This window comes from Triturus cristatus, chromosome 8 (assembly GCF_964204655.1).
Source record: "Triturus cristatus chromosome 8, aTriCri1.1, whole genome shotgun sequence".
NCBI lineage: Eukaryota > Metazoa > Chordata > Amphibia > Caudata > Salamandridae > Triturus > Triturus cristatus.
Window position 1 is genome coordinate 1,394,171,088 of NC_140591.1, and position 12,049 is coordinate 1,394,183,136.

Below are 12,049 nucleotides of genomic sequence, written 5' to 3' on the forward strand. Positions count from 1 at the left end.
ACACCTATTTGCTTGCAGGCAGTCATTTAAACCCAGCCTTCCAAAGGAGAAGAGTGCAGCGACAAAATCAATGTGCAGCAAGTGAATTCAGAAAAGATTAATGCTGCAAAACGAAAATGTTACTTGCCTCTGGGAGTAGTTTTACAGCTTAAAAACATTTCTGGATTTCACATGTGACCATCTCCCTTCCCTAGAAAGGAGGTGCCTTTAACTTAACAAATTTGAAGGAATTAAATAGTAGATAGGAAGCCTGAGGAAGAAGTTGCAAAACCAGAAAAGCAAACGAATCTAAAGATAGCGACAGGGCACAGGGGCTTCTAGGGCGTACCGCTGATGTTACAAGAGGAAGGACATACCACCAAATGATGCCCACAGGAAAATAAAGACTGCACAAGGCGATCCAAACACTAGATGGCAGAATAATGCACAGCATGTGACTTGAGAAACTTTTTCAAGCTGCAAAACTACTCCTAACATAAGTTACCATTTCGTTCTCATGTGCCTAGCCACAACTTGGCTCTTGTGTTGTTGTCCAGCTCAAGATGAGGTGACACACGCCCACCTTAAATGCTTTCTTTAATGTGACCTGGGTCATGGCAGGGCTTGAAAGGAGGCGGGCAAAGGAAGCGAACGTCCGGAGTGAGACTTTTGGGGGGCACAGCCACAGTAAAAAATAACGAAGAAAAGGAGGCAGAATTAACTAGAAGAGCACAAGAATGTTTGTGTAAATGGTAACCTCTGGAAATACTATAGAAAAAAAACAGTAAAAATGCATATTGACTGTAAGAAAATGGGGTGAGGGCAATTGTAAGATAAAAAGACTGCAACAAAACAAGGGAGAACCAACATTCAGTGTGAACAATTTATTTGTTTATTTTGATACTTTAAAAAAATCATAGGAAAATATGTAAGTCATGACTTGTTTTTTACTACTCCATTTTAGATGTCTACTTTTTTGTTGGGGACTTTTTACAAACTATCTGGAATTCTCTGATTATTTTACCTACTTTTCTGCATTGGAGACTTTCCATCCTTCCCTTATCATGCTACATCTGGCACCACGGTCAACTGTCCTCCTTGTATATTGCTGCTTCTGGATGTTCTGTAAGCTCTTTCTTTGGTTGATGCTCACTTGTATGATTCATGTGCCTCCTTTGTACCTCTGATTCTGTACCTGAAGATGATTTATTGTCTTCTCTTGCCCTTTTTTCTGCTGAACATCTGTGTTAATGTGCCAAAGACTGTTGGGAGCCCTACTAAATTATTTAAGGAAAGGACTCCTCTCACCCATTCCACCACACTGGACAGAATAATGTATGTGAAAAGGTGACCGGTGTCTCCTTTAGAGGGTCGCATCTAGGATGAAGAAAACCCATTAAGAGGGCAAAACCATCTTTTTGGCAATTTTGTTATTTTTGATTGATGTAGATATTTGCGCCTATCTCCTCCTGACGTTGAAAAGGAGAAAAGAGCCAAGCAGAGCAACAGATCAGAGGAAAGATGATCCATAAGGGAATCTCAACTGCCCTTGGAAAGTAGAGCATTGAAACAGCAATCGGAAAGCAACCGATCAAAGAAGAAGAATTCACAAAGGAAAAATCCAAACGGGCACGTTAAAAATGGTAGACAAAATATGAATAACAAGAGGATTTTGAGTGCAGCGAGAAATCATGGAATGAAATGTACTGTGAAGCATCAGACCTTTCTGAGCGCTGCCTTTATATGCTTGAAACAGGAACTGGCTTCACAGGAAGAAACTCTGGCACCTCTTGGGGTGAGATACTCCAGTAACTCTGAATGGGCTGACAACTATCTTGGAAAGTGCGTTTTATAAGACCAAACTCTGCCATCATTTGGGAACTGATAGTATCTGCTCTACCTTGAGGAAGCCCAAGTTATATATCATGTGTACTAGGTGGCGTTCTGAAACTTTGTTTTTGCCAGCAATACCATCCCAATTGCAACCCTTGTGAAACCTCTCCAGCTTCCTGTGAGGATGGCAATGATTGAGCAGCTCTGGCAGGAAGGAAGCGATGCCTTGGACAAGGCATGGCATGCAGCAAGGTGCTGAAAAATTGCAAATGCAAGACTTCTTCCCATTATTAGTCTGCATGATCTGATCCTGGGTAAGCTGTCCGTACAGTTCCGGGCATGAACGTGATAAAGTGTTACATGACTGCCATTTATTGCAAGTCCAAATTATACTTCCACTTCTTCAAACCGAAATGGGACTGGTTGTTTGTAGCTAGCCTTTTATGCAATTATGGTTGTGTGCCATTCGCAACACAGCACTGCCGTTGAGCGTCAAATGCTCCATTCTATTGCTTTCGTTTTCTACACTTCTCTGTGAAATCTCTGCCTGTACTACGCTTCAGTGTTTGCAAGGACATTTTCATCATTTGTTAGTTTACCTTGTCACTCTGTTTTCTTCATTGTAAATTTTAAGAAAAAATATCTCTACCCATATGGGACCAAGTCACCAATAGCATTCACATCCCAATCTCTAACACACACTCAAGAAAATTGTGTACAATTAAACAAAGAGGAAACATCTGTCTCCATGGCATACATTTGACATGATGTTCCACTAGAAGTCCCTATACACTTTTTTCAATTTTTAAGTAGAATCTCTACAACTATAGTTGCTGGATAATTATTTATTTTAAATGGAGGGTATAAGGCTTTTATAACTAGTACAGGCCTCGCTGCCAAAATAGTACTGCAGATTTTAAGACCTGAGTAGCATTGAAAGACTACTTGGACTTTGAAGTTCCAGACGGGACATCTGGCATCTGTAGATCATCAAATCTTCCATATACACCTGAGTAGGATGTCTTTGTTGTCACATCAATATACCAAGAAGTTTTCATTTTAGAATCTTTTTCCTTAGAGGAAAAAGATTCCTTCAAGGAATTTCCTTATCTTATTTGTCTGATGGAAGCTGGAATTCATTTCTTAAGAAGGTTGTATGATGTCAGGCTCGAGAGCGAAGAAGTTGGTGGCTTGTTACAAATGGAATGAAGATTCTGCATGACATCTGGATTGTGCGTGAAATGATGTGCTGGACTCTAGAGTTGCAAAAAAAACATTGAGCCCACTCTTCCTTTACTTACCCACTTTGTGAAGCTTCAATCAAAGGTTTTAAAAGGACACACTACATTTTCTGTGATGCAATTAATTCAGGCGTTCTCAAACTAAAATTGGTAATCCTAGCTATAGCCCTCAGTAAAAAGATGCACATTTATTTTAGCCTTATTTTAATTTGTAAACATTTTGCCAACCTTGGTTGCCTTTCATTTTGTGAACCCATTCGGCTCGTAAAGCATGACATTTTGGAGAAAAAAGGGCATGCTTGTTTTGTGGATCAATTAAATCAACCAAGGTGCAAAGTAAAACATTGCATTTTCTTTCACTTGCCACATACGGTTTTCCATAGCTTCCTGTTCTATTCACCTTCCGTAGTGTTTCTACCACCCTCCATAGTCTTGCATACCTTGTGATCAATGCCCCAGCATACACATGCATACTTTTAATGTTAATTATGTTAAGTTTGATTCTGTATAGCGGTCTTGCTGCCTGATTCAGGCCTGCAGGAGAGCATCAGCACACAAAAGTATGATCAACAGGGGTGCCACATGAGTTAGGATGTGCTCAGTATTTGACATGATCCAAGGGAATGGCGAGTCAGTGGGATATTTTGCCAGCATGATTTGGTTGGGTTTTGGTTAGTTAGTGCTGTATAGGAGGGCATGGTTGGGATGGGTTGGTGTTGGGAAGGGAAGTGTGGCAGTGATCAGAAGGGGAGGATGAGGTCAACAGGCTTGACTTGCATGTGGTCAGAACGAAGTTGGATTCTGTGTTGGTGGATCATTATGTTGTTTCTGACTTTGTACAAGACCGTAATTGAGGATTTGGGAGTCGTTGGGTCTTGGATGGCTTTAAGGGCCTTAAATAAATGTCCTAGAGCACCTAGGGGAAGATATGAGAATGATGTGTAATTCTGATAGTGAGAGAGTAGTAATTGCTATGCGTTTGAATATACGAAGGGGTGGGATATTCAGTAGTGACTTGCCTTCAGAGGCAGTATTTTGATTCATTGTACTCTTGTTGGTACTGTGCTGATTACCATTTAATTCAACTTTACCACTTGAAGAGATGCACATAATTACACAATAATATGTGGCTAGGCAAGAACAATAGAACCCGAGACTTTACGGGGAACTGGAAACCAAATGACCTTTGAACTGACCGATTTACATCTGTATTCTTCTGAATGAGAGCTAGCTTTCTGTTTACAAGCAAGAAAAGTATTATGGGTATGAGTGGTAGTGCATTCATTTACTTGCTTTACTTTCCTCATAGGGGCAGCCGGATGTTCGAATGGCATATATTCAGTTTGCAGTTTCTTTTCTCATTGCTGGTGATCGCACAACCATAGAGCAGCTGCTGGATCTGAAAGGTACACTGTTGCAAATTTTACTTAAAAAAAATTTGTAAAACATTAACACCTATCCGTACTCACAAAACATTATTGTGAGCAAATGAGATGCAAGCATGAGTCTTTCTAATTGTGTTTTACGAATGAAAACCAACACAACCTCTTAGTGAAGGGTGCGTTGACATTTTAAGTCCACACAGAATAATTTGAAGTACGCTTCAGAGCATCTTCATCTATGCTTCTTATTTATGGCTTCTTCTTCCACTCTGTATCTATCTCTCTAACTCTTTTCTTCTTATGTCCTACACACCCTCATCCTTCTTATTCTCCATCTCTCACTCACTCCCTTCATCTACGACTCCCCCCGCTCTCCCTTATCCCTCACACTTAGGCCTTCAATACGAGTGGCCTCCTAACTCTTATTGGGTGGGTAGCTGCAGTTACTGACCCGATGAGAATTACTTGTTTTTTACTTTCACCTGGAATGTTTTAGAACTGTAAGCAGCAAAAAACTTGGGATGAAAGTCTGAGCAAACATTAGGATGTCCAGGAAGAATTGGACCCATAATTACTGATTCCCCTAATAATTTCTCAGTTGACCATCGTAGTCCAGCTCATACTGGGCTGGATTTTCCCTACCCACCAAGGTTATCAGTACCCACAGTATCAGGGCTAAGTAAAGTACAGCCTATTTTACAGGTCACTAATAAGGAATTCCTTATTCCACACACTTAGTCGTAATATTCCCCCTGATTGTCCTATTGTCCTCCTTCACTTTTTCGATATATTTCATCCCTCCTGAACACGAGTGAGGGATTAGTAATGTGGCATTAGCAGAGGGTAGAATGAATGAGAAACATTAAAGATGTGCTAAATTGTACATGGAGTGCTGACAGAGGATGAATATACCCTAATAGTGGCACATGATTACTGCATCCATTTTAGGATATTCCTATTTCCACTCCTACCTCTGTGCGCATTCTTCATCCTCCTCTTGATATCCCCAATTTTCACTCGTCTTCTCTTCTTCCCTTTCCTCAAAGTCTGTCCTTATTTGTTCTCACTTCTACTCCTATTTAAAGTGATGAGTGAGATATTCGAAGGCAATAGCAAATCACAGCAACATGTCAACCATCTTCAAGTAACATGCTTCAGCAAAGCCATCTCTTCCTCTGGTTCTAGGACTAATAGAGGCTGCTACTAAGATGTTCTTGACTGTACCCTTTACTAAATATCCTCGATTTTTCTTAGTCAAACAAAATTAAGGCATTAGGCCAAGCAACACCATTCATGTTATTCATAAATTGGTGTTTGGAAGACTGTAGTCATGTGCTCTGACCTCCACCATGCCGTCTGCCACGAAGAGAAGGAGTTTACATTCACTGGGTCAGAATATCACATCAGCAATTCCAACCCCTTATGGTGCCATTATGACATGTCACTTTGGGAAGTCCCGCTGAGATTAACTGAAAAATTCCCAAAAGACATTTGTATTGAATGAGCTCTTTTATGAAGGACTCACTAATTATCATCCATGTCATGAGTGTTGCTGTGGTCTTGTCAGGCTGGGTAGCAGATTGACATACTTCCCTACCTATGCATTTATGGCTAATCTGAACCAGCCTGACACCTAGGATATAAAGCAGTATCAGTTTACCTTCTCTTGTACAGTGTTTTTCTGATATGGAAATTAGTAGATACACAAGGTAAGGAAGAGGCAGAAGCCTTAAATGCCATGTCGTTTGAAAGGAACATGGAATTCCTCAATCAGTGGGGAATTACCACTGTTAGCAAAGGTCCCAACCCCTGACAAAGTACAAACAACAGAAGCAACCGTGCCATCACAGAAGGCACCCAAAATTTAGAGGAGTCAGGCAATGCAGTGACTTCCTCCTGGAATCCATTCTGTTATCCAGTGTAATGTTTTTAACTTATGCTCACAGACTGGATAAACTACACCAAATACAGCTGTGTTCATGCTGTGCAAAATGCCTATACCTTCCTTGAGTCTCAAGAGGTCTCCTGGTATTCCACCCAAAAATTCTTGCCACTTTCAACTTTAAGAACTGCACCAATAAATCAACTAGTTCCCACAGAAACAAACGGTGATTCCTCTCCAATTGTCCTGGAAAGGAAAATTGATCTACTCCTTTATATACTGCTGTTGCATTCCAGTAAAAGAAAGACCCAAAGCATGAATTCAGACCTACTGCATCTTCAGCTCCTAAACTATAAGGATGTTGAAGTTAAGGAGGCTCACCTTTCTCCAGACTGTCTGTCAGTTCCAACTGGGAGGGTATGGATTGCAGCATCGTTCTTTAGAATGCTTGTTAGCACAAGGAAAAATTGCATTTATTTTTTCCCAGTGGACAATACCCATTACTAATTACAGTTCGTGCCACTGGATGTCAAGTCTGCACCAGGCAAATTGTGAAAATTGACAACAGAAATTCAATGGCAGATGTCGGGCAATTAAATATTTTAATGTATTATTACCTGTGTACCATTGGCTAATAAAATCGTCATCATGCTATAAAGCAGAAAATAATTTTCCAACCAAAGCATCTTTTCTTAATTGTGTGACAGTTCACTTTCTACATTGACTCCATGCTGAACACAATATTTGGGAATATGTGTTCTTCAAAGGAGAAACTGTTCTCTGTCTAAAAGAAAATAATTCTCTCCCCTCATGGTCTCTCAAATAGGGTGCATCCCTGTTCACTGTCCTATGGTGCCTCTAATCTCACCCGTGGCTAGTGCATTTCTAGAGACTGTTTTCACTGAACTCCGGAGGCCTGCCCCACGCTTGTATTTTGCCAAGTTTCCTTAAAAATGTCACGGAGCCAGGTCACAGTGGGGCCATCTTGGTTGCCAGCTCTATAAAATAAGGCTCCAGTATTTCAATTACATTGAAATATCTCCCTTCATATCTTTATGGTGAGAAATAATTTATAAAGCATCTATCTTGTTGAGTTTTCATCATACTTTCATTATCACTGTTTCATAAGACATGTGTGCGGCGTATTATAAAATGTCAGGACGAGAACACCTCCACATACACAAATGCCCCCACTCACACACAACACCCTCCCTCACACATACCAACACATACATAAATGTACACATCTATATACTTCAGCAGGCACGCTGTCACACATGCTAACTCAATAGGAGTCAAATAAGTGTTAGTGAGGTAAACACATGAAATGTATTAAATGTCATATTCCCTCCAGTGATGGTTTTTTCAGTTCCCAAGCTACCTTCTGCCATATCCACCGCACATCCCGCGCCGCTCTCCCTTTCTTGCATTGTACATGATCTCACACATCTGTTCTTTCTCCCCCTTTCTCAGGCTCTCTTTCTGCGTGCTCTCTGTCTGACCCACACCCACTCATCTTCCTTGATATTTGGTGCAAGATGACCGCATATAGGATGTTCTGTGAACAAATTTGGGTTCCTGCTCATGTGAGACTCTTTTTATCCACAGTGATGTTAACTGTTACATATTGAGGAGCCGCAATGTTGATGCATAAATAAAGCCTTCATTGTGTCTACCCCTTCTTGAGGTCACCTGTGTACATTTCCACTTTCATTTTAGATTTTATTCCTGCCATATTTAGCACTGGAATAAAAGAAGACCGGATTTCTACAATCAATCTCCTCCTGTCTTCCCTGCAAACAAAGGTTTGTCCCCAGCATCGCTCATCATATGCATGTGTTAAGCGTTGGGGAGAGGGTGGCAATATTTATTTTTTAAATTCTTGAAAATACATTTGAAAATGTTTTGTTTGCCAACCTACTGAAGTATGGGGATGTGTGCAATTGAAGATTCTTACATAGTTACAATTCAGATTTTTACTTTCCCAATATCTGTTTTGCTCACTGACCATTATAGTATGTGATTTCTCTTAAATAGACTGCCATTGAACTCTACACTCGATATGCAGGTTTTCCACATTTAACGTTGTGATACTATTCATATGACATACCGCCATAATGTATATCTTGATTGCCCATACTGCATCAGCCTCTAACTTCTTCCCCGTCCCTCATGTGTCTGTCTAAAGAGTCTAAGGCGAGGACTGAAAGATTATCCTGGCCAGTGATATGGGCCTCATGAACATTGGGCCTATTTAGCAAAATTAATAGATAGATGTGGGGAAATTAGGTGTATATTATGATGTGGTTGCGCAACCTCGCATTGTAATACAATTGCCAACCCCTTTAGGACCCTTAGGTTTCCTTTGTTAAACCTTCAGCTCAACCGTGGGTAGCTGTGGCTCTGAGCAGCAAGTCTTACACAAAGGAACAAGTGTAAAGTATATAAACAGCACCAAATTAATTGAAGAAGAAATAGACCCAACACTCAATAAATCTGACACCAATTTCTAAATATAGATTGTATTTTTATAAGAATTTGGACACCAAAACGACTAAGATCCACTGGAGGGTTCTGGAGATAGGGAATTTAGAAGAAATAATAAATCGGAGCATTTTACTCAACCATGAACCAACATTGACAAATTCAACAAATTTGACAAACTTTTTTCAAGGAAAACTTTGGCAAGTGTCAGTGCGGTTGGGTAGAGTTTCTTCGGTCAACCAACTTCGGCAGGGAGCTAGTCAGGGAGACCAAAAAGGTCCTCAGAAACAGTTACCTCCACAGGACAAGCAGTCTTCATGCAGTTCTAGGCACTTTATCCATGTTGCAAAGGATTCCTATGGAGTAATCCTAATGTAAGGGATGAAAGCTGCTGATGCTGCTCCAAGGTTGCTGTGGATGGGACGCGGTCGATGGGGGTCTTCCTGCAGGTACTCCTCGGTCCACGATATGGTGTGGGTAATCTGGTTGCAGGGTCTACGTCCCAAAAAGCCCTTTCTGGTCTGGCCGAAGTCCAGTCGCCACTGGATTACCATCCGCTGGTGTCGCGGTAATAGGACAATCCTTCCTGCGTCAATAGCTTGTCCTACGAGGGTGTCAGCAGCACGCAGACTTCAGATCAAATGTCACCCTCGCCAAATTCCACAACTGCATAAAAGGAGGAGGATCCTAGTAGGGGAAGACAACTAAATATAATTACCTTCAGGGGAAAATGTTCTAAAATTTGTTTCTGACCAATCTTCAGCGATGGAAGACTCTACACCATTTGAAGGCCAATGCAAAGTGGATGCATCCATTTAGACTAACCTTCACGTGCAAGGGAAAAAGTTCACTATTCTTCGGTAAGATTCTGTATAGTCAGTAAGATCCCACAATGGCGAGGTTCAACAGCCACGGCTTCGAGAGGATTCCAGGAAATCGCTGTTATTGTAGAGTATGATCCATCTTTGCCAGGCCTGAAAACGTTTGCTTAGGGATTGCAAAAGGGTGGTTGGGAGTCTAAATGAATGAATGGCTGCTCATATAGCGCACAGCTACGTCGGATGAGATGTCCCGGTTCTAGCAGACTTACCAGACTCAGAATCTAGAAACTACTGCCCCTGCCTAAAGAGCTAGGTTTTCAGGGCATTTCTAAAATCCTGCTCCATCTCCAGCCCACGCAAGTGGCTGGGCAAGGAGTTCCACAGTTTGGACGTCCTGACTGTGAAACCTCCATGTCTCATTTTTGCAAAACGGGGGACAGTGAGTAGGTACTGCTGATTGGATCGCAAAGTCCACTCCTGGTGATAAGGAAGGACCTGAGATAGCCTGGTCCTTTGCCATGGTATGCTTGGAAAGCCAGGGTTAGTGCCTTGAACTCAACCCTCCGGGTCACTAGGAACCAGTGTAGCTGTCTCAAGTGCGGCAAAATATGCTGGCGAAAAGGAACCTTACATATTAATCTTGCAGCTGCGTTCTGTAGCATCTGTAATCTATGGGTCAGATGAGCTGGCAGCCCCAGATAAACACAGTTGGCGTAATCTAGTTGGAGGTGACCAAGGCATGGACCGTAATCCTACGGCTTTCTTCTGGGAGGAAATGTAAAAATGTCCTTATAGTTCTAATTTTTCCAAAGCAAGGCACAAAATGTGTCTTACTTGTGCTTTGAGGGTGAGCTCCATCTCCCATCTCAGTCCCAGGTCTTTAACCGAGTCCTTGGGGCTGGGAGGTGATCCCCGCTCCCCCCGGCCACCAGAGGCACGGTCTTAAGTGTTACAGGGATGCCAAGAGGACAGTTGTTTTGCAAGAATGCTCGAGCATAGCAGGTGGACACAAAGATGGAAAGGGTGCAGAGTCAGGGCGAGACCGTAAGAGGGTCTCAAGGGAGATGGAAAACAGCAATAGCAACCACCAGTTATGTGTTCAGTTTAGGGACATTACTGGGGCCTCAGTGATGCATGGAACACAAAGGATGTCAAAGGGAAGCACAAGGATGGTTCAAGAAGTACAGTGTGAGCGATGAAAACATTGATGGCAAACAAATGGCAAGAGAGTTTGTCACAGGTTGACCTGGCGGTCCAGGGATGGCCTAGAGTAATGAGTGACAACGGACAAGGAAAGGGCAACAAGGACCCCTAGGCAGTGGCATGGTCACCCAGGAATAGCAAGGAGTCCCGGAGATGAAAATGAGATGAGGAGAATACAAGGACAAGAGAGGCACAAGACTGATAATTTAGGAGAACACCATCTGGGCAGTGAAGGAACGAGGTATGGCAGTGTGGGCACAAACAACAATGGAAAGGAGGCTTAAGGGTTGCAAAGGAGGCACATAGATGGCAAAGGAGGTGCAGATTACCAAAGTAAAGATTAGCCAGTGGTGTGCTTGGATAGAAAGATTTGAACAAAAAATAAATAAAGGAGTTTTCCAAGAATTGTTTTAAGATGTAGACCAGGTTTAAAAGTACTTGTATTTATGATTTTTAAACCATTGCTGTTCCTGCCCCACCAGCTTAATTCTTTATTTCTTCTTACAAATTTCCCAGTCACTAACACTTTAAAATGCATATTGACACATGCAGTTTCTTCTTCTATCCCTCCACTCAGATTGCTCAACCTGTAGTGTGTTTCAGAAAGAATGACTAATACATGGTACTTGCTTTTTTTCAAATGATTATTGATTTTAATTGATGTAACACCTCTCTGCTCTTGCTTTCAGGTGGTGCGAAATCAAAACATTACCAAAACACAAAAGGTCCACTTCTTCAATGCAAATGTTTTAAGTCAGATTGCTTCACTTTACCGTTGGGATGGGATTGTGGATGTCAGCACAGATGATGTGAAGGTAATCTTTCATTGCAGAGCAAAATGTTCACACTGATCTGAAACTGCTGCAAGAATGGTATGTGAGCGAGCCTAAGATATTTGTCGAATGACATTATATAATGCTTAAGCCAAGAGCACTTCCAAAACATGGCTCATGGAGCAAACAAAGAGCTGGAAAATGATATTTTTTAAATGATAGATGAAGTCACTATTATATATGCATTTATAATTGCATTAAAGTCAAGGTTCATTATGAGCTGCAGTTGTTTTATCACTTGGCAGCTGATTGTGTTTGGATTCCTGGTGGATTCTTGCACTCGGTGGATATCGAGAAATTATTACAGAACCATGGGTAGTCTCTGCAGTATAGATATCCCAACAATAGTTGTCAGGGGGAGTGGGTGAGATTAATCAGTGTCCGGGCTCAT

General features: G+C 41.6%; 1 protein-coding gene across 1 annotated transcript in view; it reads left to right on the forward strand.

The window, feature by feature from the left end:
- The window catches only part of URB1 (URB1 ribosome biogenesis factor), an 801,240-nt gene that overhangs the window by 66,224 nt on the left and 722,967 nt on the right, over nucleotides 1–12,049 (forward strand). The window contains exons 5-7 of the mRNA XM_085623119.1: nucleotides 4,363–4,459; nucleotides 8,037–8,122; nucleotides 11,515–11,640. Coding sequence (XP_085479245.1) covers nucleotides 4,363–4,459; nucleotides 8,037–8,122; nucleotides 11,515–11,640 — 309 coding nt within the window. The remainder of the gene's footprint in view (nucleotides 1–4,362; nucleotides 4,460–8,036; nucleotides 8,123–11,514; nucleotides 11,641–12,049) is intronic.